At 36.4% G+C, this 21531-nt stretch overlaps 1 protein-coding gene across 14 annotated transcripts in view; it reads right to left on the reverse strand.

Moving 5' to 3' along the window:
- MEF2C (myocyte enhancer factor 2C) overlaps window positions 1-21531 on the reverse strand; it is a 127704-nt gene that overhangs the window by 25012 nt on the left and 81161 nt on the right. For 10 of the 14 annotated variants that reach the window (XM_086868740.1, XM_086868743.1, XM_023944709.2 and 7 more), the window contains 3 exons: window positions 10954-11097; window positions 4186-4372; window positions 3041-3088 (listed from right to left, as the gene is read on the reverse strand). In XM_086868740.1, coding sequence (XP_086724866.1) covers window positions 3041-3088; window positions 4186-4372; window positions 10954-11097 — 379 coding nt within the window. Of the gene's footprint in view, window positions 1-3040; window positions 3089-4185; window positions 4373-10753; window positions 10892-10953; window positions 11098-21531 lie in introns of all 14 variants that reach the window. The other 4 variants (XM_086868745.1, XM_023944706.2, XM_086868738.1 and 1 more) reach the window with 2 other exon arrangements.

Consider the following 21531-nt stretch of genomic DNA (forward strand, 5'->3'; position numbering starts at 1 on the left):
TAAAAATTGAGTTCAGATAATTGACTTCATTATTTATGAGTAGAACTTCAGACATTATTTATTTCTGTTCAAGTTACCTTTAAGTGGTTTTGTTAAAGACTAAAAGTCTTTAAAATTAAAAGAACTTCAGATAGTCTATTATGTAAATAGGTAAATATATAATTTAGCCCTTATATTATTTATGGAGTAAACTAAAATAGATTTAGAGCATACCTATTAGGGTCCAAAAAGTTATTGTTCTGTCTTTCAATCAAAAGTGTCTGTTGTGATAGAATAGTGCCAACAACATTGCTGTATTTATAATTCAGCAATGATACTAAACGTGAAGTTCACTCCAATTTTGTAGGCAATTGCTACTATCACATGATGGAACCTACTCAATCAGTGTTTGGCTGAGAACAGATTTACTCTTACAAACCTGAGACATACATGGTAATTAGTTGTGTAATACAATAAAGAAGTTTCTAAGTTTCTAGTTTCTTTCCTAAGTTCTGTCTTAGGTTGACTCCCAAGGTAAATTGTGGATGATTCTAGGGTTATTACTTGAAATAATGCAAACCAATGAAATAACATATTTCTTAAAATACTGTCTTAAATAATCTTTTCCCATTTCTGATATTGCAGTGATAATGCAATTTTTTTGGATGTAATTTATTGAAGTAGTGAAGAAAGTGAGATCTGGTGCTAGTAACAAAAAGTGGTCTCATTTTATAATGGCAGAAATTAAACTGTTTAGACTCTTCTTCTAGGAGTATGTTATTTTGAATATATGCTTTTTTTTTTTGACATTGTGTAAAAATGCAAATTCAGAAGGTTCTAATTTGCCAGAAATATGAACCCAAACATGACCATGCTACCAGCTTCTCAGAAGCCAAACAGAAGAAAAACCAGAGTTTTTTGTTTCTTGTGAAAAATGATGAACAAAGAGAACTTTTAATGTTTATTCTTCTGCACCCTAAAAAAAGATGACTGTCCAAAATAGCGTCATTGTGGAATGATGCAACAAAGGCAGAGGATTCAACCTTATAGTGACCTTTCCATCTTCCTTCAGCCCTTTATCTAATTCTTCCTACTCTTCTGCTTTGAAGGAATTTAGAAAACACTTCTTTAATGATGTTTAAAGCTTTTATTGTCCAATAAAGAACAAAGACTATTCCTGTAATTAAATATTTATGATGCATTCTTTGCAATGCCCCTCATATATATGCCCCTCAAATCAATTGCTTACTCTAAAGTTACATTGCTTGGGAGCTTTATGCAAATCCTTAATTTTTGATTAAGGATAATCAAACCATTGTCTTCCTATGCTTATATATGTTTTTAATATATTTCCAAAAAAACCCCATATTTAGAAAGTATAAATTTTCAGCTGGTGTAGTGATATACAGATTTTATTATGTGCAAGGATTATTATGAGAAACGCATATGAAGATTAATTTTAATCTTAGTATGCTCCTGTTTTAAAAGAAAACACTGCCTCCTTTACTAATTGCTTTTCAGGGTCTATTTAAAGGAACGGGAAATCAGTAACGAGGTGATATTTCTAAAAGAGCCAGGAGAGGGAGCCCCTTAATAGGGCGATCAATTCCTATGCCAGTCCCTCTGCCTCTGTTCCTGAAGTTCTGCTGAAGCTTAAAAGTAAGATGAAATGCGAACACTGCAGAATGAATCTTTCTTTAGCTCTGTTTCACAGGCTAACAGGAGACAATGAACAAAACTATAATTTTCTGTCACGCTTTCTTTTTTTTCTTTTTTTCTTGGTGTTTTTTTTTTTGTTTTTTTTTTTTTTTGAGAACAAAGGAGACATAGTGAAGTTTCCATGGTCTGCCTTCCCTACTCTAAAATTAATACGAAACGACTCCTCAAAGCTTCAGTATGTGTTTAAAGTGCCTTTCTGGTGCAGTGCTGTGCAGCTCTAACTGTACTATGAATGCATCACACAAACATCTGTGATTCATCTATGTGTGAAGATAAAAGGGGAGTGGAGGTCCCTAATTCGGGCTGAGAACAGACAAGGGAGAAAAAACCCAAAGCATTATATCCAACATTTCTTTATAAGTAATTTTAACAGACAATATTGGAATTGTAATTTATATCAGCCTTGATTTATAGTGCACAAAATGGATCGTCCAACTATTTTTCCATACAATTCTCTCTGAGAGCAATTACCCAACAAAATATCTTGCTTTACCACTCAGTTGTTTTCTGTGAACATACATGCTTCCTTCTCAAACTGCAAAAGTAATTTTGCCATTGTCTTTTGTAATCCATATTTGTCATAATGCAACATTGCTGATATTGCTAACAAATCACTGAGTTTACTGGGCAAAGGGTAGTACTCTGACAACATTGCTTTGATAACACAGTACAGTTCTTACTAGTTCTAAGGGAGCAGGACTAAATGGCTCATCTTTTTCTCTGCCTTAGTATTTTGAAAATCCTTTACCTTTTGTGTAAGCAGTTAAGCAAATACTTATAACAAAGCTTAAGTTAATTAATCACTGATCATTTAAGTAAATGCTAACAGATTTGCTGACTAGCAATGGTCTTAGAGCAGGGGTTTGAAATACAATTTACACTCAGTACATTGAAGTACAATGAGCAATTCACTATTGAAATCTTTATTCAAGCTTAAATTCACAAAATGAAACCCCAATTCCACTCAAGTCAATGGCAAACCTTCCCAAGATGCTAAAAGGATCAGACACTTCTGACACTGATTCCACTAAGTTTTTCTAGAACAAGGAAAAGCAGTGTACCCAAAAGTTTTTATGGAAAGGTTAACGTGAAGGAAACCAGACATTTGTTTCTGTGGAATTTGTTGAGGTGCAAAATTTTTTGATGCTGCTGCAAAACAAGTCCCCTTCTACTAATAAGAGAAACAAAAATATCAGTGAACTCTCCACAACCTGAGGGAATTAAAAAAATGTTAATCAATTTTTACTATCCCCCATCTAAAAGGGAACTATTTTGGAACTCAGCTTTTGAAGTAAGTCCTTTACTCACTTGGAAAAATAAATATAAATTTTGTTCTCTTTACCTGCACTGGTGCCTGCACCGGTTGTGAGGTCCCCACCCATCAGGCCACCTAGGGGGTTGAAATGAGATGTTGTAAATGAGCACAATAAATTACAACACTCAGACATTCAAAATATTTCCTCTACCTTCAATCAGCCTACTGTAGTACCCATTTCTTTCCTCTGACTTCCACAGGCAGTTGAATGAGACCCATAATTATAAAATCATGATGTTTAATGTTACCAGTATGAGACACTTGCCTTTCAAAGACAAACGAAGTATGGAGTACCCATAATTTCCTTATTTTAGTTTCATACTTCCACAGCATATGAAAAATTATGTTTGGAAGTTATGTATAGTAGTCCTTCATTTGAAAACTATCCTTAGTTGAAAAGCAAAGAATTGGGAGGAAGAGGTTGGAGATCCCTGGAGAAGAATGTAACTCAGAATATTTATATATGTATATGTATATACATACACACACATATACATAGTTTTTAACTTCCTCAGCCTTTCACAGACATTCACACAAAGGATTTTTAAAACATCTCTTTGCACTTGGAGACCTCAAATGATTCTTTGAACCTGTTAAACTTAAGGATCTTCATGTTGCTGGAGCCAGACAGATTGAAAGAACCTAATCCCCACTTATCCTATTCAGAGATGAGCTTTCATCTTCACCAGAACAAAGCACAAGCCCTTGCTATGTAAAGCACTGAAGTACAGAGCTCAACTAACATTAACCCATCAAGGAACTTGTGAATGAATCAATAAAAAGAAATTCTGCATTTAGCCTATGGACTGATTATTTAAGCAATGAGTGTTCTAATTTACTTGCTTCAAATCATTTGCATTTGGCCACATTTTCTCCTCTGCTTTATGGTATAGTGAGTACTTGCATGAATTAAGTAGATAAGCTGCCTTTTTATGAAAGAGCATGTTGTCTACCCTTCTGTTCTTTACTGACTTCACTGATTTCCATCAATCTTAATCAATAGTCAGGTATTTTTTTGGGTTCTTTTCCTCGTCTCTTTTGGAATTTTGGAAAATTTTGGAAAACCTCTTATGACTATTAAAAATAGAGTTTTTGTTGCTTGGAGTACAGTTTAAAGTGACAACACATGCAAGGAGTCGACTGTAGAAGGGATGGGATTGAACAGAGCCTACCTGTGTTACCTGCACTTGGAGGCCGATGTGTCACACCAGGAGACATGCTATTCCTTTGCAAAGAAGGATGAGCCAGTGGTAAAAGGTTGGGGTTTCCCAGTGAGCTGACTGGGTTACTGTATACCAAACTGTTGTGGTTGGACACTGGGATAGAAACTGGCATCTCAAAGTTTGGTGGTGGAACAGCCTGTACAATCAAAAAAGGAAAACAAATATGATAACAGTACGAAAGTAAAACAGCCTTCAAGCTCAGTTACTCTATATTTAGTTCAAATATTTTGTACTTGGTGGTTATTATACTTGTGCTTACTCCTTTCCCCTAAGACTCAAAAGAAGAGTTTCAAAATAATTACTAAGGCTTTTAAATATAATTTTTCAAATCACAATTCTATGTTCATTTAATGCAGCTCGCACATTTATTTTGTAAGAACTGGAAAGATTTTTTCCTTCTTTTCTACTTTTTTCTTGTTTAAAACAAACCTCTGCCCAATGTAGCACAATTTTCTATTTCTTTCATTTTGTGAAGTCATAATATTTTGCTTGTCGTACCTTAATCTAGTGCCATAGATTACTGCAAGATCAAGGTTACATGACAATGGTGACTTCATTACATGGAAAAAAAATGGAAGGTACAATACAAAAGGGAAGGCTTTCATTTCAGCTTGTGTTGCTTTAGCAATCAGAATTATCCCAAGTTACATAAAAGACAACATCACAGTGATGTACTTAGTTTCTATCTTAGCTTGGAATGGCTTAAAAAAAAAAAAGTTCTCCTCAGAGACAGCTAAAAAATACAAGAAATTTAGATACACACTAGTCTTTGTGGGTTTTTTTTGGGGGGGCGGGGAGAAGTGGTGTTTAGTGATGCCTTTTCAACATCCTGTTTTCATACCCAAAGGCAAAATCTTCTCCTGAGCCACTTCCCTTTGCAAGAATGCTTTTAAAAAAAACCCAAAAACCCCAAATAATGTACCACACTAACAGAGGTTGTGAGGAGATGCACATCTCATTATGTTCTTAGAAAGCTCAGTTCAGGTTTTTTTGGTTGCTTGTGAGTTTGTTGGTTGTGGTTTCTTGGGTAGCAGTTGCTTGAATTTCTATAAAAGTTATGACTATGTTAGAAATCCGTATTTAATTTATTGGTTTTTAAAATTATTAATTTCTTGCCTTTTTGATCAGAAAAACCTTTTCAGAATTACCTGACAACATTTTAAGTATTCAGTATGTGAATACAGACCAAGCACCCCTCAATCTGCAATTTAGAAATCTTACAAACTTTAAGAGTTTAAACACATAAAAAAAAAAAGAAATCTTTAAAGTAGCTTGGTAACATATTCTGAGGGAGGAAATCAAAGGTTTTAATTTTGTTGTTGGCAGCTGATAGTACTGGTGTATCTTCAAGGACCTAGGACAAATACACGGGGAGCTGGATGTATCTATTTCTTGCCAGGCAACTGGGGCACCCTGACCTTGTGCCACCTATGTCTCTTCTCTGGCTGGAGCTGTTGGCTGTGCCCTTTGTATTACAGAACTATCCATCAAATTACAGCTATCTCTTAAAGTTGTTGTTCTTTTCTTTCTTGGTCCTTTCTAGGGACAGAGAAAAATTTACTTCAAATATAGAGGAATTATTTTGCCTAACCACTGAAACACAGAGCAAGGTTTTCAGGGTATGATGTTAAGGATACTTTACACTAAATGCCTTTGAATTATTTTGAAGTGTTAATTTAGCTCTGATAAATTCCTCTCTGTAGCCTGTGGCCTCCTTTTTGTGAGAGATGGCCATAGCAACAGTAATTGAGTAGATGGACCTGCTGGCATTGCTCACCAGCCTGGGGGCACACAGGAATTTGCTTCTCTTTCCTGAGAAGCTGACGTACACTCCAATGGAAGTATTTTCCATAGAGCTGATTGATTTAAGCAGAAGTAGGAAAGGAAGGTGAGATCTTTTGGGAATCCACAAATTCTATATCTAATCTACAGATTTAAGAATCTACATGTAATCTACATGTAATCTGCAACCTCATGACTCAGGTCTAGGTTCCTTGGAAATAGGGTCACGTAGCATAATCTGAAACATTTTATCATCTTGAAGGTATATTCTGAGCTAATTCTTTTACTGGCCCCAGAAGGACCCAAAACATTCCTAAATCCCATGTTAGTCAGAAGCACGACTGTGGAGCTCAAAGCTGGCTGCTGCTGCTGCTAATTCCTACTTTTTCAAAAGGTTTTAGCCAGTGAATTCACAGGAGGATGTGAATAGCTCTCCATGTTTCAGTCCCAATTACAGCCTGATGTGAGACATGAATAAGCCAACATGGTGTTCCTGGTTATTGCAACATCCAGAGCTGTGATGAAGTTCTCTCCACCTGATGGCTTTGAGCCCATGGTCCTGCCTGCTAGGGTGCCAGCCCATGTTGCATTATCTATCACCCACAGGAGAGCACTTTGCATAAGGTTTTCTTCACCCTGTGTCACAAGACCTATGACTTCTGCCCTCTGAGTCTGGGTAGAGACTACTCTTTCCCCTGTTTTCTTAATATATTCTCCTAATCTAAATTTCTGTTATCTAGACTAAAACACCAGCAAAAGTGCAAAACTGAAAGTCTTGCCAGAATTCTAAAAGCTTGTTTGCTTTAACCACTATGCCCCATCTTTCATGTACAAACCAAACTGTTTAAGATTTTTCTTTTTCTACATTTGTATAGCAAGAAAGAGCTCCAATCTTGGTTGCTCTTTGGGTTGCCAGTTTCCCTGTTGCTTTTATTTTGTCATTTAAAAAATAAATTTTTAAAGTAGGTGAATTATTTGTTTAATTTCTGTACTAACATCATCTTACCTACTATCTGGATCTACTTACATCTGTTTACAGAGCACTTCATAGGTAATTTTGTCAGGGCAAAGTCAGTTTACCCTCTGCTTTTTAGCACAATATACTGTATCTGAAATAAAGTAGTTTTTATTTCTTCTGCTCCAGTCAAAAGTAGAGAGAGAAGTTTGACTGGATAAATATCAGGATTAAACACTACATCTCTAGCTACAGTTTTCTCTGTTTATCTAACTTCATTAGAGTGTTACATGTTCCTCACCAAGAACTGCAATGTCCTGCAGATTCCATAGTCATTCCTAGGTCATGTTGATTCCATTTCAGCTTGATGGACATTAAAGTTTCTGATGCACTTGTGTAGTATCTATATTAGTAGGAACTGAGGCCATCTAAGGCCACAGAGTATACCATACTGTACCATCAAGCTTTCTCAACCTCAAAAAAATCCTGGCCTGGACTAACAACCAAACAAAATTAAGAAAGAAAAATTCTGGGAAGAATGTTATTTGGCATTAAAAGGTGTCAAAAGCCTGCCAAGAACTGTTCAAAGAATTCACCTCAGAGATAAGCACCCAGTGTTAACTCTATGTTCAATTTGTTTTTTGCTTTTTTGTGGATTCTAAAATAGACAAAGCCTTACTGTCATGTGTATAAAGTTTGCCACATTTTTCCTTTTTTTTCCCCTCCTTTTTTTTTTCTCTTTGGACACTACTGCCAAAGAGGGCGGATGGCTCACCAGAGATGGTACTGTCAGTGTACAGCACACAGTGTTAGATCCTCACTCTACAGGCTGTGGTACGTGATGCCAAACGAAGTGTTGGACACTCACCCCCCCTTGGAACTTAATGGACCAAACATTCTGTGTTAAATATTGGTTTTATCCCTCCCATGTTCAGTCAGGCCTTCATTTATTTAGAGACAGAGATTCTTATAGCTTCCTTCTAGTGGGCTATTTCTGTCTCCTCTGCTTTCACCACTCTTATGAAATTTACAAATAAATGTCTAATTATTATCAGATGATTTAGAACAATATGAATACTTATCCCCAGAAAATTATCTGAGGAAACATTATTGGGCTTAGCTGCTAGGAGAAAAAGCCAATGTGGTTTTCATTTGGCAGCAACTTTTTTATGTTACAAGACCAGGCAGAGGCAAGGCATTGTTTTATATATTCTGTAAGTAGTGAATTTCAGCCTTGACTTGGTGGCTTTATGATTAATTTTGCTTTCTTCTTCCCAATTTTCTTGGCTACCTTTGATGATCACAAGTAAATGAATATATCTCCCCTGACTTAGTTATTCTGATTTGTCCAGTTAAGGTTATTACTATATACAATACGTAATATATATATATATATATATATAACCAGATAGTTACAATACATAATATTTATATATAAAACCAGATAGTTACAAATTTCCATTATGTACTAGTTGTGATCTCTATCTTGCCCATTACATCTTGGCTTATGCCAAGAGAAGGAGTTCCTGTTGCATTAGCAGAGAATATCTACTGTTTCTTCCTATTGTAGTAAGCAGCTTGATGGAGGATACTGAGTTCTGCATGTGAGGTATTCAGAGAATGGCCATTCTGTCTTACATGAAAAAATGCTAACATTTTGCTATTCTGTATCTCTGAAGCATCTCTGAAATAACTGCACAAAAAAGATTAATACACTGCACCTCACAGCATCCTGAAAGGTAGGAAGTTGTATGCTAAATCACCAGTTAATTGCTGAAGTAGGACTATATTTGGCATCAAAAAGTAATATTTAATGAAAGCAACTGGAGAGAAATTCCATTAATTTTGGGAAAACAAAACTCATACACCTTGCTCAGATTAACTGTCTGGTTTCCAAATCTTACGCATTTCCTGAGTTTACAGAAAAGACAATTTTCTCAAATGCTTATGGAGGTAAAGAAAGAGATAGAACTCTCCACTACAGCAATGAATTTTTTTTTTGCAAGGTTTTTTTATTTTTTAATGTCTTAAGATTTCAGATGATTATAACAATCTGTTTTGTTAGGGAATAAAGAAGGTAGCATGAGATAAACAGAGGTTCTGAAGGATCATCTCAAATAGATTTTTAAGGCAGAAAAGTAACTTGGTGAAAATTATGTCAGTTTGATTTGAAAAAGCCGAAAGTCATCCTTGAAAGAGAAATGGCATGAAAGAATAATAATTGGTGAGCTTTTGATGTGAAAAAGGGTTAAACATTCTGGCTTATAAGTCTCCTTAAATTCTGCAGTCATCGTTTGTCAAACTGAGTTGCATCCTGAGAAACCAGATTCATGGTGACAGCTTTAGAGCTTTTTTTCTTCTGAGAAAAAATGCTTTCCAAAAGAAGCAAGGAAAAAAGGGAGGTAAAAAATTCTGGATATATCTGTATTCCTCCTTGATATTCTACATACATGTTGGACACCCTTAACCAGTCATTTTAAATATTACTTTCTCAAATTTGGTGCCTTGCTGGTCTTCAGGAAAGCATTACTTAGACTCCTTATAATTTTCCAAAGTACTTTTGGCCTGATGTAAGAAATTCTTCAAATTTTGATTACCTTGAGTGAAAAATACTTCTGCTGAGAATTAATGGAAAGAACACTTAGAGTACTTGAGACAGAATCTGAGCCTCCTTAAGAAAAATCATCATCTTAGGTGTCAGATTTTGTGCGCACAATTGACTAACACTACAGAAAACCTGGCGTATTCTGGGTATCGAGACAACTTTTTTGGTAGATAACCATGCATCCTCTGTATGGTAATGACAAATGAACACATATAAATCATCTCTTGTCTTTTAGAAATAAGCAGTTACCACTGCAAATTCAAATGCTTCTTTGGATCTTAGCAAATACTTGGTTTCCTACTTTGTTTTCCACAGACACTTGGAAAACCAACCAAATATAACCTCCAAACCTCCATATTGTTTTTGTTGTCTTTATAAATGTAATATCAAATATAATGACAAAGTATTCATCTTTTGTATGTCTTGTGCAAACCAAATAGCACATGCAAGTTATTTCTCTTAGATATCTGGCAAGGCATATGACTGATTGTTAGAAATTTTGACTTGGTTAAAACAAAATTTAGCTCATGTTAAAGCATTAAAGTAATGCTGATGAGGTCAAAGCAAATCCTCTGACAAAGCTGTAAAATCACCCCAACACACAAACATGTCTGAATCCTGCCATTAGGCTCTCATGCAGTTTTTTTCTCTGCAGTGGGCAAGTAGCTGTAACCCTTCAGTGCTGCAACTGAGTTTAGCAGAGACAATGGAGAATTGAAGTTATACACACTAAGCATGCTAATTATTATATATAAAGGAATTTCAGTTCTATAACACTTTTTCTATATTGCCACAGAAATATCACAGAAAGTTTTCTGTGGATTTGTTAGCCTGTCCACAAAGAAAGATTTCCACTGTTATTTTTGAAGTATAATATGGGCAAGTGGTGTGTGGTAAAACACTTCTGTAAATCAAGTGAATATAGTTCATATATGTATATTTCACTTCCTTATGTAGGTTTCACCCATAATAGGCTTTGTCTGTGTGTCAGAGTTAGAGACTTGAAAGAAAAATATGTTGTGTGAAATTTTCTGACCACAGTGTTTTGTTACATATTTGGCTATTAAAGCCACTTTCTAGCTAAATTTATTTCCTTAAGAAGCCAGAACTGAAAGGGTTATGGTTTGTTACTGCAGCAGTTATCAGCAGACAGCCATCTAACCTTTGGTACTTACAGGTATTTTATGGCTCTTGATCATATTATCAAATTCTTCATTAATTTTTTTGTATTTTTCTTCAGTGCGTGGGGTGAGAGCATAAGAGGAGTCAGGATCAGGGCTTTCACAACCTTTGTTTTCTTTCTTGTGCAATGCCTGCCAGGTTCAGAGAAATATCAGAAAGTAAAAAAAATTGAAAAGGAGTTCAGGGTACTTACACATAATCTTTGCCTGCTGATCATTAGATCAATATCTTCATTAAGTTTTCTGTACTTGTCCTCAGACTCAGGGCTGTGACCTACTGAATCATCTGCATCAGGGTCTGGACTGTCACAGCCATTAAGTCCTTTCTTTCTCAATGTCTGAAATAGATAATTTGTAAAGTTCAATCCTTGACACGGGCTGCAAGAAAGACTCAGCAGTGTTAAAGAAACACAAACAGCTTGTCATAGAAAAGTTTTACATTATGCTTTAAGGAACGAAAGTGACTAATGATCCACCACACTGATGCTGTAGATTTCCAATTATGAGTGCCAAGTGAGGACCATGCAAGACTTCTTTCTTCTGAAGCTGGAGCCAATCAAAAAAGAATGGATCTGGAAACTAATAAAGTACCTATGCTAGTATTTCCCCTGCCCCATGATTCCCATATCCCACAACATTAGGGGTTTAAGCTAAATACAGAATGCAATTTATTTTTACATAAACCAAACGTAACATATTTATCTGTACTGTTTACAGTGGAGTTCACTGATGCTTTTATTTTCTTTTAAGGAAGATGCAGGAGGAGCAAATGAAAAAAGAATTTAACCTGCAACAAATTTAGAAGTTCATTTCTTCAGAAAGGAAGAATAATTACTCAAACTGAATTAAAGGAATTACTTTAGCAATGTTCCTAAGCCTATGCTTTTGACAGGACAAGAGGGAGGATAGAGTTGATAATATGGCCATGAAATGACCATTAAGACCTTCTAGACATAGTGTTTACATTTTACTGACTACCCTTACAGTGCTACAAATGCCCAGGGCTGAAGCTTAATGCACAGGAAAAAGCACTGCTAAAACAGATGCTTAGTGAAAATGGAAGTATTTCAGGTTCAGCTACTCAAATACTCACCACCATGATTATCATCACTAAGACAGCAGAGTTGAAAAATCTTAAAAACAGAATGAAATCAGTAGCTTGCAATTGAGAATAGTTGTCTGGCTCCAAAAAGGTTTTAATTGATCTACCCTCACAGAACACCAAAGAACAGCCATAGGCTATATTAAGGTAAAGGGATAGGGGAAGAAAGTCTGGACTCCTCAAGAACAAGCAGTAGTACATAAAGCAAAAAAACCCTGACAATTTCTCATATCTAGCTTTAAGAATGTCTCACTCAAAAACTCATCAAAGTCCACTTGGCTGTCTACAAACTTTTAAAGTCAGCTTGCAGTTCATTCTGTGTTGAAACCTGGCTAAGCAATCTCAATTACAATGAAAATATCACACATTTTGTGTGTTAATAAGTGACTAGTGTGTGGTCTGTCAGTGTGTGATACTCTGGTTTCTTTTTGCCTTCTCAGAATGGTTGCATATTAGTTTTTTGTTCCTTCAGGAATAGTACATTTCATAATTATTTTCTTTATGATGATGTTCAGCCTACTACTGTTGCTATTCTTAAGTATTATAATGTCATATCTTGTTCTCATACTATGGAAAAACCCCTGAACATTTCATTTTCATCAGCTAAGCAAAGTGATGGTGATATGAACTATGAGACCTGAGCCTTCCAATCTCACATTGTAGACCTCTGAAACAGTTTATTTTCAAGCTTCATATCTATACAAACTTCAAGTCAGTTCCATGAGCTACTTCTGAAACACCAACAGAAGTATAATCCATTGGAATAGAAGCTTGAGGTGCTAAAACAACCTAAATGATTCCCTAGAACTTTTTCCACTCCCTCTTCTTGCTCTTTTATCTTTTAAATTTAATGTATTCAGTTAGCAGAACAGACATAACTGTCTGATATCTACTGCTAGTAGCTTGAAACAAGACAGTTAGAAAGAGGGTTTTGCAATCAGCTGCTGTTTAATAGGTTTAATAGACACAACAAGATCTAATAAAAGCAAAATGTCTCATCGCAATCTTAACTTTCTTCTCTTCGTATGAGGACAAAACAGTTGCCCTCTGAATAAGTACATAAAATATTCTATTTCAAGATTAGATCAAGTTGTCCAGACATGAAACCAAGATCAGCACACCTGGGACCATTTCCTGAGCTCATATGATTCACTGATGGAGTCCTGTTGATCCCTATGGTGTCCCTGAGGACTGATGTAGATGTGAGCTGGACTAAATGGCTTCCTCAACTTCAGGTCTTGAGATGACAGACAAAAAGAAATATGAAAAGAGAAGAACAGGAGGAATGCTTTGTAGCCTCTTTGAACCTTTTCCCCTCCTATCATTCACAAATCCTTGTCGGCTGCATTCACAAGACTCTGTGTGAAACAGATGCATCTTGCCCTCAGCATACTCACAAAATAAAGAATTTTGCAAATGATGAAGTAAACAATAAATAAATTAAATTAAAAATAAATAAACTAAAGTTCTGCAAATGATTACTTAGCACTCAGGTGAAAAGTTTGGTAGAGGTTCAGGGGTGCACTGCACCTTACAGATGCTCTGAAGAGGAAAGGCAGGGTGAACCAACATATGTCTTGCAACAGTCTCCAAACAGACTGAATTAATAGAAGTGCTTTTACTAGCTATTTATTTTTTACATTATTTTCATATCTTTAGAAACCAGGTTTCTTGCCACACCAGGCAGAGAAAAAGCAATCTCTATTTTCACCAGGAAAGCCAAGGACTAAATTTAATAAATTGTGTCAATATTCTACCCAAAATTGATTTTAGTCCTAAAAAAGAGGGGCAAACCTTTCCCTTGCAAAAAAACATCAGTCTAGTGTTTATGGCTGGTACCATGTCTGATGGTGCAAATCGAGCCCAGTAGTGCAGAACACTTGCTCCCTACCCACCACACCTCAAAAAATCAATCAATCAATCAATCAATCAATCAAACAAACAAACAATCAAACAAACAGACACAAGCCCCCAACCCCCACCTACAAAACACCACACAAATCCCAAACGAAAACAAGAATGTGTTTCCATTAGATGGGTTAAGGCTAGGCAACAGGAATTTCCATGTATATGCTGGACTCAGAGGCGCAGCTCCTGTCTTTGTGAGAGCTGGAGCTAATGCCTGGCTCCCTGTGAATTTTGGGGTAAAGTGCAATATGCAGAGAAGATCTGTGGCAAAGTCTCTGGGGATTTCTCTTAGTACCCATCCTTTTGCTGACCCTTTGCTGCTTCTGTCTCTGATGACTCAGGCTGCAATGCTGCCTTCAGCTGGGATTCTTTTTGGGAGTAATTTCTGGTTCTCCTTTTTTGCACAAGAACATATAATTTTCATGAAACTTGTTGGAATTTCACTGTCTTTGAGACCCCTCCCTTTGTGTTAGATTTGCTTGGCACTGAACAAAAAATGAAGTAGTAAGGGAAAAGATAGAAGAACAGATTGATAGATTACACAGGGACAGGAACTCACATGTTCACATCATAGTCCTCTGGAGAGGAGAGAAGGCTGGAAGTGACATACTTAAGCTCTGCATTAAGGTAATGAGTTGTATCAGGGACAGAAATAATGACCCTGAACTTCTTAGTATTATCTCTGGTTCCTCAACATGCAGGCTATACTTTTCCCTATCTTACTACCTTGTTTGTTATTTCACTCCCCTTCACGTCATTAACTAAAACATTAAACCTCTCAATATTTTTCCTTCATTTTTTCCATTACTGGTGTGCTTCAACACAACACAAGTTTGTACAGCACAAGTAGAAGTGGCACGGACCAATATCAAACTGATTAACCCTTTTCCCAACCTTTTTTAACAAGCTTTCTGGACTTTGTGTCAGGTTTTCTTCTTCTCTATTTTGTGTCACCTCTTGAAAGCAGAGGCTGGTTCTGGAGTCTTTGACCCAGTCTTGGTGATTTAGTGATTCAGAAACAATTTTTCTTATGATATTGAGTTGTCATGGACTCTTGCAAACCCTGGAAAATAGCCAGACCTATCACATCCTCCTGGAGATTAGCTGTTTTCCAAAGATGTAATGACTATTCAGGGAATTTTTAAAAGGATAAAATAACACAGTTGTATAGTGCATTGCATTCTAGAGAACCCTAAGCCAGATTTCAGTTATTTTTAAAGAAAATAAGCCATTTTTGAACAACGGAAGCTCCACTTCTTCCAAGCAATTAAACAAGTAATTATATTGGACTCCAATAACCTAAAATCAGCCAAGGCATATGAAAAACAAAATGGTTAAAGGAAAGCAACCTTTGGCTGAAATCTGCTGTGCCAGCAATTAGTCTAAATCCTACCCTATAAATCTCAGAGAAGTGTTAACTTAGTGACACGCTGACTGCTGTAAAATGAAGTATAAACAACTATTTGCTTTCATTTAATGCAAAACTTATCAGCACTATGAGAGCTCAAAAGAAGATATGGCAGTAACACTCAGGTCTGATTTTATCAAGGCAATGAAAATCATTGTAATTCCGAAGGCTTTTGAGGAAGAAAAGCCTTTCATTTTCCTAATCTAAGTCTCTGTTTCTGCAGTTTTATCCTCCAGTTTTTTTTAGGGTTTTTTTTTTTTTTTTTTTTTTTTTTGGTTTTTTTTTAGCATTTCTTTAACAGAATTAGTGGAGAAAGTTAGAAATTATTTTATTTTTTTCCATCTCTCATTTAGTTTGTCCATTTTCTTTTTGATAGGTTTTTACTGCTGTGGAACTGCTCCTCATAGCACTCCAGGGCTTGGAAGTGCTCACAGTATAGGTGCCAAATTAAAAAGACTAGGTCAGTTGATGAGGTTCCCAAAAGATTCAGACCATCCCAATATGCTCCTTTTTGATATCCTCTGCAACAAAGCCCTAACAAGGTTAGGTTAATCACTATCTTCATTTGTGTAATGAAAAGTGTGATCTCACTGGGTCTTCATCTGTAATCAAAATTTACAGTATGGGAAAATTCAGAATTAAATGTCTACTACTAAAAATACCAATATTTTTTATGCTGCCTAGAAGCCACCTCAATGATCTTTAACTGGCAGAGCCACTAGTGACAGTTAACAGAGTTGTAATTTAGTAAACTGTATTTCGATGTCAGAAAAAAAATCCTTCAAGTGCCCTCCTTTTTCATTATCACTTTCTTCCCTGTGTCTGGATGGACTAAATCTTTTAGCTACAAATTAAAAATGTTTTTGTCTCATTTTACTAGAGCTACATATTTATGTGGTAAGGCAGACAATAGTCAATTTCAAAGGAATTATATGCTACTGTGATAAACTATTTTATCATTTATCGTCATTCTGTGATTCCAAAAAACCTAGCCAAATTTACGGAGGTCCTCCAAAAGAGCAGAAAATATTTAGACATGGTTCTGATTCATTTAAGCATCAGTTTTCTCTCTGTGCAACAGAAAAATTAAAGTTAGAAAGTATTGAATGAAGAAAACCTCTACTCTCTTCTCTTCTTGGTTATTTAATGATGACATTTTATGATGAAATTGCATGATACAATGTATGGTGCAATCAAGTAATGAAAGGTTCTACTGAAATGAAAACCACAGAGGAAGAGATAGGTTGCTATGGGAACCATCCATCTGAATTTCCTAACTTATATGTAACTAAAGTCTCAAATTTGATGTTTCATTAACATAAAGTTCTTAAATTTTTACATTTAATAATGGACATATCGCTGGTATGCTGGTACTAATGTGCTTTAATTGTATATTTAGGAGAAAGACATAAAACATTATTACACTCACATTATCTAACAAACTCCATACACACAAAATGTATAGCAGTAACAAAGAAAAATGGAACATTTCTTACCTCTTTTTCAAAAATCATAAAATGCTTTTGTGGTTTGTACTCCTTTTGAAACAAACTACAGAGCTTATATAAAGCTGAACTTTTATAACCCCATGCTAATCTTTTCGATACTACTTTATCTTTACAGAAGTTTCAAAGAAAAAAATTCCATTGTCTGGTACTATACGTCTGTCTTCTTCAAATGAATACACATAAATGTGCTTTTCACAACATTACACCAAACTCTCTGCTTGGATTTGCCTTTCATTTTCACATGCCAAGTGATTATTCTCACCACCTTCAAGTACCTTCTCTAATCACACCTCTTGTGAAATCAAACAGCACCAACACCCTTTGCCAGTAACACCTGCCTCTCTCTGCTTACAAATGATAGAACAGCGGATTTGACAGTGCACAGCGCCTGTGCACTGCAAGCTCATCAGGGCATGAGATCTCTACTCTACTGAGTTCATTCTATCCTCTTCCACTCACACTCTTGTTGCATGCCAAGGCATCTCTACAATATTTTGTGTCAGAACAAACAGAATGTTTTTTCAAAAGGGCATTGAGATACTGGGATTTTTGCTTCTTTGTTACCTGTAGCCCTGCTACCTAATTTGTGTATGGGGGAGCTTTGGAAGGCGGCCCCAGAGTCTCTAGCATCCTCTGCTACCTCTCTGCTGTGCCTCTTCTGCATCTGTATGAGAGAATGCACCTTGCTGTGCTGCTCTTCCTATATGTCCCCTCTGGAGAGATGATGAGGCTGGAGATGGGAAGATTCCAGAGGTTTATGTGGGCGCTAAAAGAGAGAATGCAAAATCTCTTTCTTTAATGGTCAGTCTTGCCCACTTGCCAGGGCTTTTCTGTTTAGTACTGACTTAAATTATACTGGAGAGCTTTGGCTTTTTAAGTATAAGACGCATACATCAGATTCAGAGGTCTCAGAGCAGCTAAACTAAACCAAATATCTTTTGTGATTTTCTCTGGAAAGAGAAACGAAAGCAAATCACATGATGATTCCAGCATTAAAGCTTTATATTAAAATTTCTGCTAATGCATGGGCAGTTGATCTGTTGAGTTGGTGAAGAGGATACTGAGGGGAGACCTCTACAAGTTCCTCATGAGGGAAGAGAAGGGTCAGGCACTATGGTTCCCAGTTACAGGACTGAAGTTGGGACAGGGGAGGTTTAGTTTGGATATTAGAAAAAAAGCTCTTCACCCACAGGGTGGTTGGACACTGGAGCAGACTCCTCAGGCAAGTAGTCACAGCACCAAGCCTGACAGAGTTCAAGAAGTGCTTAAACAATATTCTTGGGTGCATGGTGTGACTCTTGGGTCTGTGATGTGCAGTGCCAGCAGTTGGACTTGATGACCCTTGTGGATCCCTTCCAACTCAGCTTATTCTGTGATTCCGTGTAAACTTACACCCCCCTATATTCACAGTTATTTCATGGGACATGCGAAACAGTTCTGTCCGTCACTTGTAAACTGTTTTTAAAAGAAGAATTTAGATCTGAATAATTCCTGAGGTTCTAATTAAGGATATTTTCTCATCTTCTGGGCTTATTCCCATCCATCGTCATGGTGCAAAAGATCTGAAAACCCACAAATCCCCCTGGGCAGCTGACGTAAGATTCCTACACCAACCCTCAATGCAGGGGATCACATTTCCTAGGCTCTGAAAGAGGAGATGGCAGGGTTGAGATCAGCACCTGCTGATCCCAGCCACCCAGGAATCCATGGGGGGAGAGGAGCATCAAGTGACCGATGGTGCTGGCTGGCATGATGTGGCTGCAGCCAGCAGGGAGCGGATCCCCAGAAATGTCATGCATCCCTGCCATCTGCACCTGTCGGGGCCAGCACCTGCTGCCTCAGGGCCATAAATGGCTGTTCTTAGGACTGCTGTGCTGACTGGGGACACTCTGCTCCTGCTGCTTGGGCTTTTTTTGTCTTTTCTTCACTCATGCTACTTTTGCAGTTATCAGTTCTCATGTGGTCACAGCTACAGGAGTGCAGTGTTGGTGCCTTGCAGATATACACACGTAAATATGTGTATGTAAATCTACATCTATATATATCTATATCTACATTTATATAGATATATATGTATATATATACACACAAATATGCATGCATACCCTCTACTAAATCACATCTCATCACCATTTTTATTCAAATCTAAACGGATTTTTTAGAAGTGTTCACACTTTCATGACCAGCTTCCATTTGCTATGATGCAGAATAATACTACTTTAATATTGTTGGCGTGCTGCAATTAGTGGAGTTAAAAAAATGTTTCTTCAGATAAGACTGGCATTTTCTAAATAATGACTTCACATGTGAGATTAATTGGAGGTGTTAAGATTAGTGACATAAATGTAACGCTGACCTAATTGTGATTACAGCTTCTGATTAAATCCTCTCTACAAGTATCTGAGGTTTAAAAAAAAAAAAAAAGGCTTCAAATGAACAGAATTCTTCATTAATAATAATAAAAATTTACTATAAAATGCACCCTTTACATGCAAGGACTGTATTAAAATTAAACTTCTGTGCAGATATTTTTTCAATCTGTATTTGAAAAGAAACTCAAATTTTGCTCTGTTGTATTAAAACTCCTGACAACAGTCAGAGACTGGCAGTCAGTGTGTTATGCATAAAATTATCAGATTGTCTACCTTAGAACAGAGATATTTTCATTTTAGTGATGGTTTGTGATGGAATAGTCACCAGTGCCTTTTGAGAACTCCAACAATTCTAACTCCTTACTAAGGGCTCAAAGGCCCAGGCATTACTTTTGAGTTATGGAAACATGGAAGATGTAGATAAAGATGAAAATTCATGAGGTTTCTCCTGTATTTACCATCATTCTTTTTGCTTGCTGTCCTCCTATAAATGTTTGCTTTCTGCATATTGAAGGCTAGCACCACAGCGTAGTAGCAAACATCATATTTTGCATCCTCTATATTTTTACAGAAAATAGACTCCCACTATTTTTGGGAACAGACTTTTTGCAAAACAACTAACTCCATGAAGACAAAGCTTCTATATTTTGGTTATTTCCACTAGTTCATTGTCAAGAGCACCATTCCATAGCCAGATCTGGAAGCTGAGGGGTGCAAAGACAGCTAAAGACAGAGTAGTTGCATTCCCTGACTCTCCTTTTCCCCCTGGCCACAGCAAAATATCAGTCCACTATATGCCTGCCTGATTTTTCAAACCCATTGAAATTTCTAAGTTTTTAAATGGCCAAGTTTCCTCTAAACTTTATTGAGCATCTTTGAAAGAGAGCAAGATATTGGTGAGTCATAGCACATTTGATTTGTATGAGGTTTTCCTGTTAATCACAGAAAGTGTAAGATTGGAAAAATAAACTTTACGGTAGTGCAGAAGAATAATTTCAGTTTCTTTAGGGAATATGAGGTCCCTTAAAAATAAACACTGTAATCATCAACAGGTTGTTATTTCACTCTTTCTTTTTATGTTCATCTGTCTGTAATCCTCCTCTGGCTCCAGCTCTTCCAGATGGAGCAGCATCCTCAACATTTTCATTTGTGTCTAATTTAGTCAGACATATACACAAATACAAGGCTGAAGTCAGATCTCACTTACACTAGTGTAAATTTGTAGGTGGATTTGGAACAGCTGTAAACATACCAGTCAAGATATTCTAGATGTACAGTGGTGTTACCAAATCTGTTACATCATTGTTGCTAGCTCTTGAAATACAGAGTATTTGAAATATGCAGGGCTTAATATAAATAACTGCCAGAAAAAAAATAGCTATTTCAAAAGAAGCTGGTGTTTTCCCATTATATAAATGGGAACCTTTAATGCTAAATGTGATCAAAATATTTTAAAAGTGAAATATAGAACTTGAGAAATATGCAATACAGAAGAAGACATATATTTTACAGAACCTTTCAGTCACAAAAAAATATTATGAGAAGGAATTCCAGCTGATAGGAATTATTCTTTGCATATAATTTGAGCATTATTTATGTTTTAAAAGATCCATAAGAGATTCTGAAGTTATATCTTTAGGGACTGCTTCCTACATTATTAAAATGCAACATCCTGGGAAGAATATAGTGCCAACCTGTATATCTTTGCTAGTCCTGAAAACTTCCAGAGGAGAAATGATGGGTTCCTCAGACAAATAAAAGTGTAGCATATGATGTAAATTACTTTGGATGCAACTCTTTTTAGACTATGAAGTAAACACCTTCATGGGGCCAGGGAACCTCTCATTACCAGAACATTTTGCTTTTCTATTTCATCTGAAACAGAACGCTTCCAGCAGCACTGAACTCTGCAGTACTGACTCAGCAGTGAAAATGCCACCCAGTGAGAAAATAACACCACTTCCTTCAGCACCTGGGTTTTCTTTGGAGGTCTCCCATAAAAATCTTGAATGAATCAACATTCTGAACAGGTTTGTTTTTCCTCTCAGAAGCTGATAATTTGTTTTATAGCAGATCAAATGACAGGGTATTACAAAAGAAAAAGTGTACCAGTATGACAATGAGCAAATGTTGCTGAACAGCAGTTCCTTCTATAGGAAACAGAACATTTCCTTTTATTTTCATAGTACTATAATTGCTTATCCATTGGTAAAAATGCCCAAAGCAATATATTTTTCAAAAAATTAATTACAATAGAGGCCAGATCCCTGAAACTCTAGCCTCCAGCTTCTTTGCAGCATGGAAGCCTTAAGCAGCACAAAGCAAAAACTATCCATGGAATGTTCTGCTGACAGAGCTGTCATCAAGGAGAAAGAGAAGGAAGGCTCTTCCCTAAGTCTAGAGAAAATGAGTTACAGTATTTGACAATCCAAATTGGCCCATGATCTTATCTACGGAAACAGATAACTCAAATG

The sequence above is a fragment of the Cyanistes caeruleus genome, chromosome Z, assembly GCF_971803275.1.
Source record: "Cyanistes caeruleus chromosome Z, bCyaCae1.hap1.1, whole genome shotgun sequence".
Taxonomy (NCBI): Eukaryota; Metazoa; Chordata; class Aves; order Passeriformes; family Paridae; genus Cyanistes; species Cyanistes caeruleus.